Raw genomic sequence first — 20724 nt, 5'->3', positions numbered from 1 at the left:
CTTTTATGGCATAATAATAATAATAATAATAATAATAATAATAATAATAATAATGCACTAGGCCAGTTGATTCCCTTTTTGGGGATTTGTAGTGTCAATATTTCGAGCAGCACTTGAAGGCAGCTGGTCTAATCTGGTCTAATCTGGGCAGGAACGTCACCAGATGAGAGATGACATCTGTGGATACCAGCTTTACTGTTCAAGTGAAATAAACGCATGGCTGTCATTTTGTGAGACAAAATGTCTATAACAACTTGCCAGAAGGTTACTCTTATATCATGCTCGGTTCTCTGTATTTCTCTCTTCCTGCCCAGAATGCTTTTACCCAGAGGGAAAAAGGAGCTGGGTCGGCCTGAGGGTAAGGCGGCTTATCAGATCATCATTCATCCATCCATCTCCATCCATCTCTGATGTCTTTTTTTATTGCTGCTGCTGCTGTTGTTGTTGTTGTTGCTGCCAGCTGTTACTTTGACTATACAGGGTGCGCCAGGCCCCATCGTAGCGCACACATGTTCGTCATACTGTTACACAATGGATACGAAGAAAAACGTATGAATGTTTGTACGGAATATATTGTGAAATTTAGAAAAATATATGTGTGCTGTATTCATACACATTTGCACCTGTTCAAATCTGTTTAGGCCTATCTATCCATATTCTTTAATGCATGTCTGCAAAAAAATTAAGAAGCCTATATATAAAACACAGAACTGTAAAACTAAAATTATTGAAGGGTTGAATGTTATTGTGTATGTTATTATTATTTGATGCTTTTACACCTCATGTCCACCATGGAAGTACCAATACTGAGGAAGCTGCTGCCTTTGTTGATAAATCCGACCTAACGATGGACGTGGACACTTAATATGAATTCATAGGTCTATTCCGATCACTCTGCTTGAACAAAGATTGTAGAGCCTCTGACAATGTATCTGTAAATGTCTTAAGCACTTTGCTTTCTTAAAATAAATTTTCCCTGTTCCTTATGAGAAGGTAACACAGTGAGCTGCCTTACCTTAAACCAGGTATGTCTTCCTCCTCAGTTTTTCCAGCTTTGGCCTCCAGCTTGACCCTAGATCATGGCAAAACAATTAAAAAAAAAAAAAAGTCAATCAATTTTGAGAGATAAACTTTCAGATGAGAGAAGGTTATGAGAAGGTTTTATTTCTTTTATTATGAAGTTTAAAGTTTTGTTTTAATATATTTTTTATCACAGGCTAGAAATAACTTTGTGTTCATTGTGTGTGAAGGCTGTTATTCAATTAAAAGCAACATGCTGGCTGCCACACACAAATCAAACAGTGCTTCAGACTCCATTTCCAAAAACTGAAATATAATAGAAATTATGGTAAATTACCAACAATCCTCGAAAACTATAATTCTGTTCAACTACCAACAGCACAAAGTAACTCCACTCAAACATCAATACAATGATCACAAACTGATGCGCAGAAATAATCAATAACCACGATTGTTGTGCTAATCAACAAACAAACCAGGCTTGTTTTGTAATTGCTTTTCCCATGTTGTTCATATATGTTTTTATGTTTTTTATTTTTTTCCACTTACAATGTTGTTTGGTTACAATTACCCAGAAGTCTTTATAGATATTTAAACAATATCCTCCTCACAAACACTAACCATACACTTCCACGCAACACAAACTTGTCTCTAGGTGGAGGCCTCAGATAAGCCCACTGGGTTTTTTGCCTCTTCCTGCACTTTATATTATTCATTATTTATTTTGTTATGTTGTATAGTCTTAAATTGTGCAAAATAAATAAACAATAAAAAAATAAACAATAAACAAGTTAACGACATGCCACACACAGCTGGGCTAAAACAACATGCTTCTCACGTGTCAAGAGGGAACCCCCCAAACCACGAAATCTCATCTGAGATCTGCAAAAACTTGCAAAACCTCTCGCGAGACTCACTGCCCGACGAAATATCCTAACATTAATAATCTCGCGAGAGTTTGTTGAAGTGAGCGCTTTTTTTCTCTGTCAGACCTGGCAACCCAAAACACAACGATAAATCCGTAAGAAACAAAGTATTTATAAGAGTTTGTTACCTTGTGACTTCAAACAGGGACCTCTTCTCTCTTCTCTTCTCTTCACCCACATCCCGTTGGTCCAACGTTTAGAAAAGCACGACTCTCCTTCTGTTTTGTTAGCAATGCATTAGTTGTCCACGATGGTGAATTTGCAGCGTCTGGCAACCAGATGGCGCATTTTAACTCTTTTATTCTTGATAGTTTGAGGTGTATCTTGCTAGTGCATTGTGATAAAGGTGGTTATTCAAACTTATAATGACCACATTAAACTTTTTTACAAGCTAGCTAGCTACACACAGCAGCTAATACTAATATAAACTAACTAATGTAAGTAGTTATCACCATGGTGATCACACCTGCCTGCTTGGCGGTGACGCGTCTGCCTGATGATGCTGCTTGATTGTGATTGGTGGAAGAGACTGTCAATCATAATCAACAGCACTGAGGGGCGGCATCATAAAGGACTTAACAGGAAATAGATATTTGATTTATCCAATTAAGTTCTAAATAATTTGCTAAAATGTTGTTGTAAAACAAATGAAAAATGCAGTAATATAATGTATCTGCAGACTCACATTTCCAAAACACATTTTGTACAACAAATTACTGATTTCTTTTGTATAGAAAACAATGTCTACCCATGATTGTTTGATCCAAAACACATTGTTCCTAAATATTAATTGGTTTGAGTCCTTTTTAAAAAAAAAAAAAAAAAAAAAAGAGTAAAAATTCTCTGATTCCAGCTTCTTAAATGTGAATATTTTCTGGTTTCTTTACTCCTCTATGACAGTAAACTCAATATCTTTGAGTTGTGGACAAAACAAGACATGTGAGGACGTCATCTTGGGCTTTGGGAAACACTAATCTACATTTTTCATCATTTTCTGACATTTTAAAGACCAAACAACTGATCGATTAACCGAGAAAATAATCAACAGATTAATCAACAATGAAAATAATCATTAATAGCGGCCTTGATTTGCTCTAATTATTAATAGATTGATTGTTTTTTGTCTCCTCCAGTTGGACCCGGGTTCTACCCTCCTGCGATGCACCGGCTGTCGTTGCCAGTGGACCCAGAGCGGTGGGGTGTGGACCCTTCGTACTCCATGGCACACAGTGCTGAGGCCATGGCCAAAATGAAAGGCATCGGACAAGGCAAAAAATACAACCTGATGGCTCAAGCGATACCCATATATGGCTTTGGGATACTCCTGTACATGCTCTATATAATCTATAAGGTATGACTGACCTGCTTGGTAGGCAGGTTGTATGAATATATAACACTATATACACTTTGTATAAAGTAACGTATATGAAGTGTTATCGTGCAGCTTTACACTACACTATAATATACTGCACTATACTATTATGTCATGTATCTCTTTGACAATAATGACGATGCATTTACTCCCCATTTAGGCAATTTAATGTACAGTAGATTGTTCTAAAAGATTGTTGTTAAGCTCTATTACGCTAAACATTTCTATGTTCACAGCTGACATGTAAGGGGAAGGCTACTCCATCAGGAAACTGCACTCCAGTAACCAAGGCAAACATGGAGAATAAGATTCGTAAGTACCTTTAGCAATTGATTGATTGTATTAGTGTAATTCCAAAAACAAATAATTATTTATTAGTGGCATAATGTTCTTCAGTGAAAGACTAATCAAAACCAAAAGTACAGCAGCAAAATACTTTTGTTATTGTAAACATTGGCGTGTAAATGGCACTTTTTGTCTTCAACTGTACAAATCAACCACACACCAGTTAGCATATGTACGTATAAATTAACACACCTAAATATAATTTGCACATTTACGTAGAAATGCATTATGTTTTGATTTCAAAACAATGTTTTCTCTTGTAAATCTTGTAGCGCCCGATCATGATCTTGTCAAGCTTCAGGAGAGACTTCGGCGAACAGAAATGATGATGGAGAGGATTGTGTCTGGAAAGAGTCATGGTTCTGGGAGGTAAGACTTATTTGTCCTCTTAACATCACTGCCCACAGCACAGAAGAACCAGAAAAATCACATATACTGGGATAAATCAGTGCAGACCTGGCATGGAAATGAGAGTGGCTAAAAATTAAAGGGAAAATTATTCAAAGGTGGAAAGGCCACCGGCATATTTTACTTAACAGCTACTGCTACTACTTTATTTAAAAGTCCTTAGGTCATATAATAGCATGTATTAGAAATGGAATCAATGTAAGAAAAGGGGAATTATCTAGTTGCTAGTTTGTTGGATGTTACTGTCGCTTTTGGACACGATGATGATAAATAATTCTCTTCAGCAAGACTCAATAATGCAGTCTAAGTCAATATTATTCGTCACAACTCATTGAAAACATCTCTAATCTCTGCCTCATCGCACTCAGTAAGGGCTCTGAGAAATCCAGAGGAATCAGAAAATCAAGACCAAAGAGAAAGTATGCATTGTAGCTACATAACTGAGAAAGAACCATTTACTGAACTGGCATAGAGTGATGTACCATAGCGTTTGCCATCTTGCATGACTGCTACTTCATTATCTGCGCTGCTCTCTAGTGGCAGAAGGAGGAAGAGTAAAGGTTCGACATCAAAGAAGGAGGAGAAATTACTCAAGCAACTTCGACAGATCACACAGCTGATACAAGAGAACCGACTGGAGGCAGCTTCCCCGGAGATGGAGGCGGAGGAGGTCCCCTACTGTGTAGACTGGGAAGGTAGGTACATGCCTTAATCTGAATCTCCAGGCCCCTCACATCTTTTTACAAAATCAAATACATTTTTAATTAGAAGAAACTGTTTTATGCAACCAAAATCTCATACTTGTATATGAAATCATGCGTCTTTTTACACACCAATGCAGGCTACCCAGAGGAGACCTACCCAGAGTACGACGAGCCCTATAAAAGACGTGGATTTGACATCTTCACACTGGAGGAGCCCCCCAGACAGCCCACCGCCGAGGCCCTGGCAGAGAGGATGGAGCAAGAGGAGGAAGAGATTATGGCGAGGAAACTATCCATAGTGCAAGAGTTGGACGAAGACGTAGAGGAGGAGGAGGAGGAGGCCGAGGAAGAGGAGGAGGAAGATGAGGATAAAGATGATGAAGTAGAGGAAGAGACAGAGGAAGAGGAGGATGAGGAAGAGAAAGCAGAGAAAAGGCAGTTGCTCAGTCTTGCTCCATCCCAGCCGGCCGCAGAACAAAAGCAGGAGAGACTTGGTTTGGAGGTGAGCAAAGAGCTGCAGTGTCTCAACGGAGTGAAGAAGCAAATTAGCTTTAGCGACTTCAAAGATGTGTTCCACTACCCTAAAGAGGAGACTTATGAAGAGGAGGAGGAGGAGAAGGAAGATGAGGTGGAGGAAGAGGATGAGGGGACAGAGGTGGAAGAGGAGGAGGAAGCAGATGAAGATGATCCAGTGATGGAGGCGGAGAGCCTGCTGTTCAGCTGTGTGGGTTGTCCCAACCCGGAGGAGGAAGCAGAGGAGGATAAAGAGGAGTTAATGTCGGAGGAAGACGGTTCGATCCACGCAGACATGCCTAAAGAAGTCGGGGCAAGTGGGCTGAGGATGCGGAACAGGAGGGAGACGTAAAGGACTTTTAGAATTACCTAAAATTAGTTTTTAAACACATAATGTTCCTCAACTTGTACTTTATTTATTACTAATCCCTTATATGTGTAAAATATAGAACACAAGCTAAATAGAGACATGCAATGCTGCTCTGAAGGGATACTTTTATACAAATAATAGTCTCCTTTCACACATATAGCTTCTGATGCTTGTTAATTTCATTTACAGGCTGTTCTTTTAAGGGGAGCACCACCTAAATTAAGAATTCCAATATCTTATTTCCATGGCATACTGTAGGAAAGTTCAATCAGTCTGTGTGAACATGAGCTGCTCTCTCTCTCTCACAGCCAGAAACCAGAGAAATAGTCTCAAACTTGTGATGTCATAGAGAGCTGCTCCATAGACAATGAATGGGAAACCTGATTTTAATGACCCACAGACAACACATTCTCACTCCCAACTGGTCAAATACCATCGTTTTGTCAGTGCCCCTCAGCATCAGAGACCAACGCACTGGGTACCCCTCTTGCATTACCTTTGGACGGGTCAAGGACAGCGTGTCAATATACGCTCGTTACATGCTTAGTGTTCTTTCAAAATAAGCTTCTGTTTTCACAGGAAGTTATGCTTCGGCAACACAACCACTTAGTTAGGTTTAGGAAATGGCAAAGTCTATTGAAAGAGGCTGGGACACGGTCTTGAGCTATGGGTGTGATACATGCGCAGTGTAACTGGATCTGCGGTCATGCGTTGCTATTGGCTCAATTTCGGCGAATGCAGACCAGATTTTATTGCGCATGTGTTGTACCGCGATGATGACGCGTGACATCTCTTCTTTTCACCCTCCTTGGGAAATGGTCATGGTTGACGATAACTTCACGTGACTACCGAGTGACTAACGGCTCACGTGACTAGCGATCATGGGACTCACGGGACTACGTGACAAAAGTCACTGGTTACTGTTAGTTTCACACGGGCCACTCAGTTCTCCTGGGTCTAAGTCCTCTGTTTGTTTGTGTTTCATTGACTATGGAGCAGTTCAAGAATTAATGACATGACAAGTTTGAGTTTTAGCAGTTTTAGTAGTTTTTGGATTTGGGAGAAAATTGTTCATGTTAACTAATATTTTTTGTGCTGTCTTCGACCATAGCAATAACACTTATGAATTTTGAAAATGGGCATAGTTCCCCTTTAAAAGCCCTGCACACCCTTGGTCCACCCGCCCACACAGAAGTTTTCACTTATTTGCCTGATTAGACTCTCTTTAGTGTAGACATCTCCCTCTCTCTCTAGTTGGACCTGTTAGCAATAGAATCGATCAACAGCGATCGCCACGCAATGCATGCCGGTTAGATTTGTGTCCGAGTTGATCCCGACTTGCTCTAAGGTCATGCACACGTGGGCAACAATAACCTCACAAGATCGAGGCGGCCGCAGTTTTTAGAGCTAGGCGCCGCAGTTGCTTTCCACCGACTGCAAGACCCTGGGCATGATGGGAAACGCCTGGCTGTTGCCTGATCAAAGAGCTGATTGGCTCTAAGTTTTGACAACAACCACCACGTGTTGTAGGAAGTCCTAACTTTCTGTATAATTGTAATATTTAACATTAGCTTGTTATTAGTTATTAGTTGTGCAATGAAGGTTTCATCTGTTAACAAATACATCTTGGGTGGTTGATAATAATAATAATAATGAAGGTTATTTATAAGCACTTATCAAAATGAGTGCTCATTATGTGCTTTACCGCAGCTTTTAGTCTCCGCCCCCTTGCTGCTGCCGCCTGATCTCGTCTACTTTCCAGGCGAGGCACAGTTCATCTCGAACGAGCCTTTTCACTTCATCATTTTTATTGGTTAATTCCTGGCAATGCTGTCATGCAATATCTGGCTCTACCTGGTGGTCCAATGTGGTTCTGCTCTTGGGGATGCTCCCTGTTGAGGTAATGTGGCATAACTGCTTAGAATACACAGCAATATGATAAATGACATCTAGGGAGCATTATGAGTAACCCCCCACAGTAAGAATCATCATAGAAATAAGAAGCCTGCAGGGTGCACACAAACAGAGTAGAAGCAATGCAGGTGGAGGCTGATGGTGGTGGAGAAGGCAAATTGGTAGCAGTGGTAAATAGCAGTAAAAAACAGCGTGTCAATATACAGAGTAAATGTGAGCATGAAGATTTATAAATGCAAATAAGTGCAGTAAAATAGGAAGGGTGTGGTAAGGTAGCTCTCAGCTGTCACAGCAGCACTACTTTGACTTCAAGTGTCCTGCCAAGTCATTAGCTGCTTTTCGCATTGCTGCTTCTAGTGATGGATGTGATGAAGTTACACTTTATTACACGCTGCAGGGAATCCATCCTTTGCATCTTTATCCAACTGTTTAAGAGAAGCAAACTGCCACAGCACCAGGGCCAGGAATAACTCCAGTAGTCAGGCAGCTGCAAGCCACGGTCGAAGGCAATGAAGTGTTTCAATATTCCTGGGTAAAACAAATTATTACACTTGCATTGTGTCAGACAAAAGTAAAGTAAGAACTCAAAAAGATTTTAGTTTTCAGTTTGCTGTGTTTCTTTACAAGATGGTTTCTGGGAGAATGGTTTAATATTTGTCACTGTCAGTTTCACTGAAGCAGTTTATCAGCAGTGGTAACACACATCATTCTCAACAGTCTCAGTGTTCTCGCAGCTAACATCAAACATGTTCCAATAGACCTTCCTCACTGTGGACATTTTGAATTGTAATACACAGCTGTGACTGCTAACAATAACAATGGCTGCAATCCATTAAACCTGCAGTAGGCAGAAGGTTTTTGGCGTCATTGGACAAAAATTCTATAATAACCTTTCAGCACATTGTAATTCAAGTGTTCTAGACTTCTGCACCTCATCATGACTCTGTTTTCAGGCTTTAAAAAATCTATGACCCATGATGGGAGACTTTGACCAATCACAGGTCATTTCAGAGAGAGAGCGTTCCTATTGAGCGTTCCTATTGGCTGTGCTCCGGCTGGTGGGCGGTGCTTGGTATTTCCTCAACAGATCTCAACATGGCTGCCGGGTCACAAACTTTCTCATTTTACAGCTAAACGGTACACTACAAGATGTTTCTGGAAACATTTGAGGAGAGAAATAGGCATTACAGTAACAGAATATTGATTCATATTTGATCAGCGCTGCCTAGTTTGACCGTTTGATCAGAGTTCACGAGTGATAGACAGCTGCTCAGAGACGGCAGGCTCCAGCTCGGCTCTGATTTGTTGTTTTCCTCCGGTCTGTGAAATCTTGCAGATGCCATCGGGAGTACCGGAGGATACAGAGGCACATGATTTTTTTTCAGATGACCTGTCTCATGCACTACTGTCAGGATATAGTGACCGTTTTATAGAAATATATATTTTTTAATCATATTTGCATTTACATTAAACAGGCAAAGCCATAATTAATATTATTAGTTGCATCTGCCTCTTCTTCTGGTATTACAAGTCAAAATGTCAGCTGTAAGAAAGGTCTACTTTAATTATTTCTTCTGGCATTTGTAAGGAACATTAAGTTGCCATTCTAAAAAATATTTTTTAACTATATATCCTATTGTACAAAGCACGTTTTAGTTTGAACTTTGAAGGTTACAGCTGTTACAATATCCTTGACATCTATATTTCAGGGGCAATTTTGACATCTATTTTTGAACATGATTGTGAATCAACATGTGTTAGTGTAAAACATAATGTCTGTAAGAGCAGTGTTAAGAATTGATACGATGTATTTAATGAATGAAGCAATAGCTTAATCAGTCTCAGGAGCAAGACAGCTTCTTGACCAGTGTGCCAAGTTGAGCACGGAGGGAATCTTGTAACTTTATTTTTTGTTCAAATTAAACCTTTTAAATGGAGTTGCTGTCTCTGAAGATTCATTTCCCGTAAGGCTTATTGCCAATCCACAGACTGTAACAGTAGTGGTAAAGTGGATTACTGGACAGAGAGAAGACTGCCATTACAAAGTCAAAGACTAGCATCGTTTCTGGTTGTGACTCACAAAGCAAATTGAAAAAGAAAAACATACCAAGTTGTAGATGATCAAGGATGGACATGAAGAGAGAGTCTGAAGCTGGATCTCAGTCTCAGAGGAATAGAAATATTGATGAGTAGATGGAATGGTAAGATCAAGCAGCAGCCCCCATGGTCAGAGTTCTCTTTCTGATCATACAAAATGCAAAGCAGAGAAAAGCATCAGCAACAGAAAAGAAAGGAAGAAAGAGAAAGCCACAACAAAAAACGTGAAATGCAGCTTTAACCAGTCACAGGATTCAACATCTGTCTGTTTCCTCCCAGATATCTCTGTAATGTGGGTGAGAGTGTAGAACTAAACAATGGATCCTGTTTGCACATCACACTGTCACTCCTAAAGTATTAGTGTGTAGGCAAGGTTTTTCCTGTTGTTGTAAATAAAGACAACATTGCTTCTCAACTTCAATTTTTCTGTGTGTATTTTATATTTTTCTACATCTTTCATGCATCATGTAGGATTTTGGGTGAAAAGAGACGGTGTGTTCACGGTTACCTTGTTTTGAAAGAGAAGCAAAGGGCGAAAGACTGCTTAAAAATTCATAAACATGTCATTCAAAAGGTTAGGAACGCATATTTTTGATTCACTGAAGTTTTATTTTTTTCCATGATCAAAGGACTGTGTCTATACCACCACAGTAAATTGTACACCATTTACTGTACATTACAACGAGAGCACTGAAAACAGAAAAGTGAAAGAACCTTTGGTTCCCGGACACATGTATGAAAAGCAGACTTTACAGCAAGAGTATCAACAATTTTAAAATAGAAATTTAAAATAGTTAGAACACAGTTGAGTACAAGAATAGCACATTTTGATAAAGATTTCCTCATAACCCACAGTAACAATAGCGGTATCAGAGATTGTTCTTTGCCTTCATTCAGCATTTTTTTTAATGGTCATAAAATACAAAATACTATTGTATGTTTGAGAAAGAATACTGCCCCGTAAGGAGCAAGAGGAATAATATTTTGAGTAAAAATGTGAACAGCAATAAATCATGTGATGTAGAAATATACTGCCTGTCAGATGTACCAAACTCCACCTCAGTGGAGCATAAAATTAATCCAAGATGTAAAGAGCAAGAGATGAAATATGCAAGTGTTGAAGCTGTGGCAGATTTACACTGTTACTGTCTGTTTGGTTGCAGAAAGTCAATCTATGTTCAGTTTATTTTTTTCAGGTAGGAGACATCAGAAGATATGAGCACAAACTTAAAGGGATAGTTCGGGTGTTTTGAAGTGGGGTTGTATGAGGTACATATCCATAGTCAATGTATTACCTACAGTAGATGACTTTTGATTTTTTAAGGTGAGTCTTTCTTTTAGGTGGTTAAAATACGTTTTTCTGCTGTCCCCATCCACAGCACTGTATTGCTTTGCTCTGGTGCCAGTGCTCCTGTCTGTTTCTCCAAACTGGGGGCCTGACGACCATCATCTACTGTAAATAATACACTGACTATGGATAAGTATCTCATACAATCCCACTTCAAAACACCCAAGCTACCCCTTTAAACCTGAGTGCCTTGGATATTATATCTGCTGCCGGATTTACAGTAAAATGTAAATAATCATTTGCCTCTTTCGTTTAATGTGTCCCTAAATGTAATTTAAATATATCTGGAAAATCACTAAAATGTTGTCCGATGATGTGCACTTTGGATTATTATGTTCTGGAGGTTTTGCTATCTAATGAGTCTAGATGAAGTCCGCATTAGACGACTGAATTGAAAGTAGCTACAGAGAATTATCTCCAATGCATGTGAGGACAGCAAAGAGAAATTCAAGCTCAGCTCATTGTGTGGCCAACGCATAACACTGGAATCAGTCTTCAAAAGGCACAATAAAGTATGTACAGCTATATCTCATCCACCACAGACTTCAAAGTAAAGTGCACCATCATCCTATACATTCACATACGTGACACTGTGACACAATATCGTATATGGTACACAGCACAGTGTAACGTGCCTTTGCCCCGTTCATGTCCAATTGTTTTGTGTGGAAACAAGAGATATTCCTTCTTGTGATGCTAATTTATGTGCTTGCAGCTCCACATAAAGTATGGAGCCAATACTGTCTAAATTGTCGCAAAGGAAAACAAAATGTAATAAATACATAAATAACAAAATAAATATTATATTGTGACGTGCATGTTATTTTTAATTCAGTAGCTATATAAGCAGTATTCATGCTCGAGGAAGAGTGTGACATTTTTGTGTGGCAGATCACATAAAATCCAGTCAACTTTTAAAACTTACAGATGTGTAATTGTTAGTTATAATTTACAGATAAAGAAATGTTAAATTTCTCTAACTACTACATAAAGGAACAGTGTTTGTTTTTATAATGCCATTACAGTACAAAATGAATATAGTTATCAAAACAAATGAATTGGATTTTGAAAGTGGATCACTCTTTGTGCTTGTTTTCCTCCACTGACCAAGACCATCCCGAGGTCCCACCCCCCCACACACACACTTACACACAAAACTTGAGGCGCCCATAAAGCATTTTGGGATATGCAGGACTTCCAAGGTACCTGGTGATTTGAAGATCTCAAACCAGCCCCAAGGATACATGAACAGCCCTTGTTGAGAGGACAGATGGACCAGTTCTCCACTGACCTTCAGGCTGGGATCTATTCACAGGCTAACTTGCTGTCAAAGCTGGAGAGGGCAATGGCAAAGGCTTGCAGGGCACACATTGGATAGTTATAGTCCATGGTGAAGACGTCCTCTGCCACACGGCCAAACTGCATTACAATGTAGTCAGCTGCAGAGGAAACACATTTTGGACATTTATTTCTCCATTAATTTCTCTCTCACTATCTACACTTTTAAGCCCCGTTTCTACCGCAGGAACTTTCCCCCGGAACCAAGAACCTTTTGAGGAACGTTTCAACCATAAGGACCAGGGTCTACATTAAGTTCTAGGGACATTTTATGGGTCCTTTTTACGCCCCAAAAAGGCCCTGGTCGGGTGGTAGTATTTTTCAGGGTGGAGGTGGAGTTTGCAGGGATGACCGTCGCTGATTAGTCAAACACACACACACACAGCACAACTGCTTCAACTGTAGCGTTTCATTCATAAAACAAGGAAGTACTCTAGTATCAATTTAGGACCATTTTAGGACGAGAGGAGCACATTTGTCTTTGTTTGATAACATTAGAAGTAAAGTTAGGCTCTGCTGTCGGCTTCCAGACTCATTTTAAAAAAGACAGAAAAAGAGAGAGATCGTGCGAGCGAGCTGAGCGGGCGAGCAGTAGAAGAGAGAGAGAGAGAGAGACATAGTGTGGCGGTCCTGTGAATGAAAGAAAGAAAAGATATTTTCTGATTGTTTCACAGCGTTAAAGTTCTAATGCACAAATAAATAACCATAAAAAACTCAACAGATGATTTACTGTGGAGACAGATGCTCTTAGTTTCATTCTCCTCATCTGCATTTCTTTCTTTACATCCAACATGCATCAGTAAATACTATGCAGCAGTAAATGTCGCCGCAGTGAGATAAAACCTTTTTTTTGATGAAACAGGCAGACACACTGAACTGCAGGCTGCAGAGTGTGTTTACCTCTGTGACCACCAGCAGCCCTCGTCACATGTCATGTTGCTTTTTCATACGTCAGTGGAACAATTTGCCTAATCTTCGCAGGTCTTTAGACTGCGTTGGAAACGCAGACAACAATGGGCTAAAGGAACCTTTTAGTTCTTTGAAAAGTAGTTCCAGGGACTAAAAGTCAAATCCACTTTTGGTGGAAACCCAGCTTTAGTTACTATTCCACCCTTTGAAATAGATAATAACAAAAATAATAAGGCTTACCCACTTGCCAAGTGCAAGTGAAATGCCAAGTGAGGCGAGTTAATCTAGGAACTCGCTTTCCCGATTGGTAAAGTGGTAAAAAAATAATTAATCACATTGTTTTTGTTCCAGAGCTGATGATGGAAGTAGCTAAGGAGTGAGCTATCTTACATAGTGTTTATTGTTTTAACAGTTTTGTTGTTTTTAATTGTGCTCAATAAATAAACTAAACTTGAAATTTGAGCCATCCCTCTTCTTTTTCACCACTATTGAGAGTTGGACATGCACAGTACCGATCGATCACTCATGAGGAAATGGAAGCAGGTAAAGACAAAGTTTATGAGCTGAAATTTTAGCAAGCATTTAAATTATTCTGGAAACAGAATGTGGGTGAAACTCCAACTATGTATTACGCACTTTGCAGCAAGTCTGAGAGCAAAGCTGATAAAATATGACAATTAACTTTAGTCTTTCTTATTATTTGATAACCACTAATAAATAAAACAAGTAGATTTCTGACAAACTTGCCTGGAAAAAAAGGGGAGGGTGTGCTATACTAAAACCTACCACGGATTGGGTGTTTTGTACAGCACAACATGACTATAACATGGCAAATGTTAATATGTTAATAATGTTAATAAATCTCAAACAGTTTAAAAGGTATGGAACTCACGGTCATTATCGTGAATGATTTGGAAATTCTTGACGGAGGCCTGAGTGACTCTGCCGTGGAAGTTGAGCACATAGGATTGTGTGTCATCGTTCCACACGGGCGTCTTGTTGTGAAGTTCAATCACGCTCTCTGTGTTCTTGTTCTGCCACCTGGCCAGCAGCGACTCATGGTCCTGTGGTGAAAAATAAAATAGAGTAGCTTTGTACATGGACATCATATTAATCAGATCAATTATATATATAAGTATAAGAAGTGGCTGAATTGGTCAGCACAGACGTGGCTATTGAGAAATGAGGTAACACGTACATTTCGTGGACGAATAGAAACTCTCTCGTGGTCCATGTTCATTCCAGGAATGATGACACTCATTTTGCGAGGTCCTTTGAATCCTAAAACATTGGTTTCCTAGAGTGGAAAGATGATAAACTGCACTGTAAGCATGTTCACCCGCCAATACCCACATCATAATTAAGCAAATGTTATGTCATTGTGGATTATTTATAGTTATCTCTGTCTGCCATGAAGGTTAAGGCCATTCTCCTTTATAAATATTCAATTGGATTTATACATGCATAGATGATAATTTGATTTCAACCTGATTATGGCGATGCCCTGACTGCTCCGTTTGCTGCCTGAATGTCTTTATCTGATTATCTGAGTTAGACTCTAAATGCAGCTGTGCATTTCAAAAGGCCACCAGACACATTAACCTGGATGTTGTATTTTCAGAGCAGATGCAATTACATACAGTAGCTCTTCTGCTGGCTCCTTTAGACATCTGATAATCATTCCATGTTAAGTGTGTTATTAGAAAAATGACATTACCATAAACCATGTAAGCCATAATCAAGTATTGTATCTTTATGCGACATTTGTCTTCAAAGTTATGAAACACTAAGTACAGCTTGGGGTTAAGGAGCATTTTGACCGACTCACATAGCAAATGGCTGCTAGCTCTTGACGCAGGTTGCTAGCTTCAATGCTAGTGGTGCTCTTCATGGGGTTCAGGCCGCTGTCGTATACAGTGAACTTAGTTCCCATGAGGTTAGACCTGCAAGGAAAACACAACAGACTGAAGAGGTCTGTAGATGTAGCCAGCTAACTAATCAACTGATACCATGGAGGAAACGGACAAACTTTTCCTTTTAGTGCCAATTTATAATGAAACTACTCCGCTCCGGGTCGCTTTGATTGTTGAACAGTAACAGAGATGTTGTGCTCTAATGGAGGATTGACAGCCTGGCTTTCCAGCAGGATGATGGTCAGATCCAGATCCTGACAGTGGGTCACCGCACCACAGAGGGAGGCAAGTGGCCAGTGGCTAGAGCTTTGCCTTTAAGTGGCTTCCTTCCCTAGATGAAGCTTGAAGAGCTTGTTCATGACCGTTTACTATGGAAACAGAAAGTGTACCTTGAAGAAAGCGGGACCTCACTGTATGAAATGACCTGTGGTGACCTCTAGGATAATCACAGCCTCAGGAAACTTAACAGCCACAAACTAAAGACCTAAGACATTCAGAGTATGGATGGCTTTCCTAGTTATACTGACAATAAGGGGGTTTCTGAGCAGTTTCCAGAACAGAAGTGCTCGCCATCCAATCAATGAAAAATGCAATTCTTGCAGAAATCTCAAAATGTCAAAAGTTTTTGAAACCAAATCACAGAATGGCTTTTCCTATGGTGTTCCTCAAGGTCTTGGTGTCTTAATATGGTATTTTGGAGGGATTGTTGACTATTTTTATCAATTCTCGAGTGGTAAAAAAGGCACCAAATCTGTGTAACAAATGGTATTAACCCAAAAATTGCTGAAACAACTTATGAGACATAATAGAGTATGGGGATGGAAATCATATACTTCTATCATAATGTTCTCTTATACACTTTTACAATTTATTTCAATGAATGAATGAATTAATTTGTATTTCTGATTTATGACTAGAACAACTTGACACACAGTGCTGAGCTGCATCTCAAATTAATCTTCAGGTTCCCAGCTTTCAAATGATGAACACCTCTTCTATGTGACATCTACTGCTGACGTTTTATCTGCACTGTAGCTCTGCTATTTTATGTACCGTAAATGTTGCATTAAAAGCATCAATATGAAATGGTGCTTCCTAATTCTACCACATAAACTAGTGTCCAGACGCTTTATGCACAGACACTATCATTTATGTTTTCAATCCCTGTATATCATTTCTGAATGTATGTAGTTTTATTAGTTGAAGATATGCTTCACCACACAGTACACATTTTCTACAAGCCTTTACACTTGATGCTTTCTCAGTGAGTTTCATTTACAGTTAATAGCACTCTTCAAACAAATTATTCTCACATCATGACTTTTGACTTACATTATTTCCAAACTGTTTTCTATGTTTAAACCAGACAAGTAATATGATTTGCAAACGTCCTTGGGAGATAGTATAGAGTTATCACTGATTTGTGATCTGCAGGATAAATCTAATATCAACACAATGGGATATTAAGGTTTTTTTGACCAACTATAAATCCTGATATGAAATAATTCTTCATCTTATTTTGCTCTGTTTGCATTTTTCAGTTAATGTCATATCAAAGAAATGTACTCCACCACTGTAGCTTTCATCCTTTCACATTTAAATACATAATATAGTCTTAAAAACCCACAACAGTGCACTCCAGCAGTTGACTGTAGTGGTTTGTGCATCGTAGGTAAGTAGTATGGTTAAGCCACAGCATCAAACAGCTGACTGTATACCTCTCATAGTCCAGCCCCCTCAAGGACTCTTGAGAAGCACTAGATGAAAGGTCACTGTTCATTTCAATTTAGATTGCCATCATTCATGCAGGATAGTGATTGCAAAGGTTTGAGCAGTGCATCGACCAATGGTCAGGCCGGCTCTGAAGATTAAAGGCTGCACAGAGCCATATTTGATTAAACTCCCCCAGGAGTTTCCATGGAGTCACTAACGCAGCCTTGAAGCTGTCTCTAAAGATTATATCTCTGCTCACTTCCTGCTTCTTACTGTGGCCTTAAAAGAATCTACAGCTAATGTACGTTTATGAGGAGGGTATAATAAAAAGAGACATTTTTTTTTTAAATGAGTGGTGCATTACAGAGGGTTCATACAACAATATAACAAATACACTTTTATAAATTATACATTTTCTTTAGTGAAATGAGCACAGAACATTCATTTCTTATGTGAATTATTAATATAAAGGTGCTGTTTAAGTACCACTTGTTAACTGTTCATAAATTAGCAGATTGATGATTTGTTCACTCCTTAGTAGCTACAGTACAACACACAGTGTTGTCAACATAACTGTTAAGTTGTACACATACAGTTTTTTTTATAGGGCTCATAAGAATATATAAATGAAGGAATGGGGAAATGTATTTCATTTATTTACATATGGAAATGTATTCTAATTAGATTAAATATCCATTAAATATTAATAAAAATGTGTATCAACACTAAATGCAAGGCCTAAAATACAGTTTAATAAAAGAGTACGGGATTAAACACTTTAATGAAAAGTCAAATAGCAGTGACGAAAAAATGTACAACACGTTTTTAGTGTCAAATGTATCATGCGGCAAAACCACTGAGGACTTACCTCAGTTTACCGATGAAGCTCTCTCCACCTCGAGACAGATCAGTGGGGTCGATGGAGATGAGGTAATTTGATGTTTTACTCTTTTTCCTCTTCCTGCCAGCTAACAGGAACACCTGTGACAAGCCGAGCCAGAAACCAAATTAGTAAATCAACTTATTTGGACGCACACAGAAACTACAGAACAATCTCAGTAGCACTTTCTATGACGCCTATGTCATTATAAACAGACTTATAATGCGTCATAATCTGCTTTTAGCACTGTGTAATTCACTCATAAATATTTATTATGCATTATTAAGCATTTTATAACAACTTATAAGGTCAAGTATCATAATACTTCATAATTTCTGGTCACTCACTGACATTTTGTTTGCAAGGATCATAGTGTATTATAATTCCCATAGTTGCAGAGTTTTCACAATGTTCAATACTCCATAGGTGTTTGGATTGCTAAATTGCGTTGTTGTTGTTGTTTAGAGTTTCTACTGCCAGACCGTTCTCACCTTCTTGCCGTCCTCTCTCTCCAAGTGAAGGTAGTAGGTGGGATACATGCCTCTGTCCATGCCTTTCTTGTCTCTGGTGATTCTGCACTTCACTCTGACACCCTGGGGTGCAGGTCGCAGAGAAAACTCTTCAAGGTCATCTACATCGATGGAAGGTTCGTTGACGGGTGGAGTGGGTGCTGAGGCCACCTCCTGTAGGTGAGAACAGCCCACACAGGACGAGACACCCTTGTGAGTGTTGCATTAGAGTTGACTTTCATTAGAACAGAGTAATGAGCCTGAAGATCAAACCGTCCACTGGGACTGAGAATGAGCACACTGCGTCTAAAATAAGGACCTGGTGTAGAGACGGGAGATTGAGATGACTGAAGGGAAAGATTAGAGTGGAATGAAGAGCAAAGAGAAATGATGGTTATCATGAGTCCAATGCCAGCTGGGGTTTCACTCTGGTTTCACAACAGGGTGTAGAGGCTGCAAAGAGGCTGTGTTTTTAAATCGGACCTTAGTCGTCCATTATCACACCTGTCTGTAACCTCAAATATTAGATTGATTATATCCAACGCAGGCTGACTTCAAGGGATCAGAAGGTTGCAAAATAGCAGCTTACAACACAAAATACTAAAAAGTATGATTACATAAATTACACCTTAATGCTTACAATGGCCCACCTGGGCTTTTTATGCAAGGCTCTCCGCCTCAGGTGTGTCTCTTCCAACCAAATAAAATGTTTTCCCTTTCAAACTGCTAGAGGCACATACAGTACAGTAAGGTGTCTAGTATGAGATTATTGTTCCACCACCTGCATACAGTATCATCCGCACTGTAACATAAACAGCTAAATTACTTTGTGGCAAATAAATAAATGACAGAAATAGCAAAATACTGTTTATAGAAGAAAAAGAAAAGCCAAAGGCCATAATGGTCTACTGTAATTTCAGCCATGACACTTAAATAGTGTCCAGCTGAGCACCAAAATTGAATCTACTTTTTTTTTTTCTGCATGGCATTCACTAGTAAAAAGGCAGCGGTCGCTGGACAGAATAAAGACGCATCATGCAGAGAGCACAAGTGTGTGCTGTGAACTTCCTTTTTACCTTGCATGACTTCTTGCTAGTGGCGGAGCCTGGTCTCGTGTTGCTGTTGAGCTGTGAGGAACTGGAGCTAATTTCATCTTCATCGTCCTCTTCTTCATCAAAATTCATACTGCTGGATATACCTTCACAGACGAAGAAAATACAAAAAGAAAGAAAGAAAGAAAGACAGAAAGAGGCGTTACTGATTTTTCCCTGCAGTTCATTGGTACCATGAAATGCTGTAATAATTGTAGCCTCCAACAGGAACATGTTCCCACCTCACTCAGTATAACTTCAGTAAAAAAAAACATCTTCACAGTTTGAGGTTTATATAGAATAACTTGTGTCCCATGTTTTTTTAATGTAACTAGGTCACAAGTTTCCATTAAATGATTAAAACCAGGTGGCAGAACCTGTGGGCAAACTCTGGGTCTGAGAAGTGAAGCCAATGATGAAGTGCCTTAAACTTGCGTTATTTATAACAGCCAGCAGGGGGCGACTCCTCTGGTTGCAAAAAGAAGTCTGATTGTATAGAAGTCTATGAGAAAATGAGCCTACTTCTCCCTGGATTTATTACCTCAGTAAACATTGTAAAAATGAGTTTATGGTCTCAATCACTAGTTTCAAGTCTTCTTCAATACAGCATGATGTTCGTTTAGTAAATTATGTTCCCATTTAGAGTCAAATAGATCATAAAGCAGGATATGCTTTAGGGCGTTTCTACCTTGTCATTGACAGGTCGTTACCACGGCGTTGTCCGGTCTAGGAGTTCTCCGTGTTTTTGTCTTACAACTTTAACCCTTTCACAGTGTGTTCTCAGTTCATGAAAGTTAATTATAACCTTTTTAGTAACCTGAAAATCTTCTGGTTGCAAATAAATAAGATGACAATGGAAAAAAAACAAGATGGCATTGATCAAAAAGCCACAAACCAATGGGTGTTGTCACGGTGACTACATCCACTTCTTATACAATCTATGGTCATGAACTCAGTGGAGACCCCTGGGTTTTTAGTAAATTTGAGTTTAATAGTCACTGTTATCTTAGTGAAATATTAAAGGTGGCTTGCATACAAAAAACATCAGTTAAACAAGAGACTGTTTCCCAGATGTCTGTGAGTCCATTCATCCATGTTTAGGAGGTATAATGTTACTTATTTGATGACCATCAATACTATGGTTGTTGCAAGGTTGTTTTTTGCCCGTAAATTACCAGAAAAAAAATCATAACAAAAGTATGGAATAATAATAACATGAAAGGGTCAACTATAGTGCCATAAGATAGCAACAATACTTTTAACATGGCCAGAAAGTCACAATCATTCTTCACATTTAAGCCCAAAAACTGATTTATTTCCAAAATCTTTGTTTCTAGTTTTGCAAAAACAAAAC

At 39.1% G+C, this 20724-nt stretch overlaps 2 protein-coding genes and 1 long non-coding RNA gene across 8 annotated transcripts in view; 1 reads left to right on the top strand and 2 right to left on the bottom strand.

Annotated features, from left to right (window-relative positions):
- The window catches only part of LOC141756885 (uncharacterized), a 219437-nt gene extending 216991 nt beyond the window's left edge, over positions 1-2446 (bottom strand). For all 4 annotated transcript variants that reach the window (XR_012591540.1, XR_012591541.1, XR_012591539.1 and 1 more), the window contains exons 1-2: positions 2075-2446; positions 1016-1072 (exon numbers count right to left, since the gene is read on the bottom strand). This is a non-coding gene — a long non-coding RNA (uncharacterized LOC141756885). The remainder of the gene's footprint in view (positions 1-1015; positions 1073-2074) is intronic.
- On the top strand, positions 227-8480 carry ric3a (RIC3 acetylcholine receptor chaperone a). Its single transcript, XM_074616810.1, has 6 exons — positions 227-358; positions 3080-3297; positions 3555-3630; positions 3936-4032; positions 4609-4766; positions 4913-8480. Exons 1-6 carry the CDS (start codon positions 241-243, stop codon positions 5638-5640), a joined length of 1395 nt encoding a protein of 464 aa, XP_074472911.1. The 5' UTR covers positions 227-240; the 3' UTR covers positions 5641-8480.
- Positions 8481-11837: 3357 nt separating this feature from the next.
- tub (TUB bipartite transcription factor) overlaps positions 11838-20724 on the bottom strand; it is a 57579-nt gene continuing 48692 nt past the window's right edge. For all 3 annotated transcript variants that reach the window (XM_074616774.1, XM_074616786.1, XM_074616796.1), the window contains exons 6-12: positions 19356-19477; positions 18262-18453; positions 17759-17871; positions 15093-15207; positions 14463-14561; positions 14157-14328; positions 11838-12456 (exon numbers count right to left, since the gene is read on the bottom strand). In XM_074616774.1, coding sequence (XP_074472875.1) covers positions 12323-12456; positions 14157-14328; positions 14463-14561; positions 15093-15207; positions 17759-17871; positions 18262-18453; positions 19356-19477 — 947 coding nt within the window. In that variant the 3' untranslated portion in view covers positions 11838-12322. The remainder of the gene's footprint in view (positions 12457-14156; positions 14329-14462; positions 14562-15092; positions 15208-17758; positions 17872-18261; positions 18454-19355; positions 19478-20724) is intronic.

Source organism: Sebastes fasciatus, chromosome 2 (genome assembly GCF_043250625.1).
Source record: "Sebastes fasciatus isolate fSebFas1 chromosome 2, fSebFas1.pri, whole genome shotgun sequence".
NCBI classification, from domain to species: Eukaryota; Metazoa; Chordata; class Actinopteri; order Perciformes; family Sebastidae; genus Sebastes; species Sebastes fasciatus.
This window is presented reverse-complemented; position numbering and strand designations above follow the sequence as displayed.

Excerpts from the sequence above, each read along its gene's own strand:
- ric3a (XM_074616810.1), top strand. The coding sequence starts at position 241 with ATGTCTATAACAACTTGCCAGAAGGTTACTCTTATATCATGCTCGGTT. Across the intron at positions 3,298-3,554 it reads TGCTCTATATAATCTATAAG|CTGACATGTAAGGGGAAGGC; the intron begins GTATGACTGACC and ends CTATGTTCACAG. Across the intron at positions 3,631-3,935 it reads AAACATGGAGAATAAGATTC|CGCCCGATCATGATCTTGTC; the intron begins GTAAGTACCTTT and ends TAAATCTTGTAG.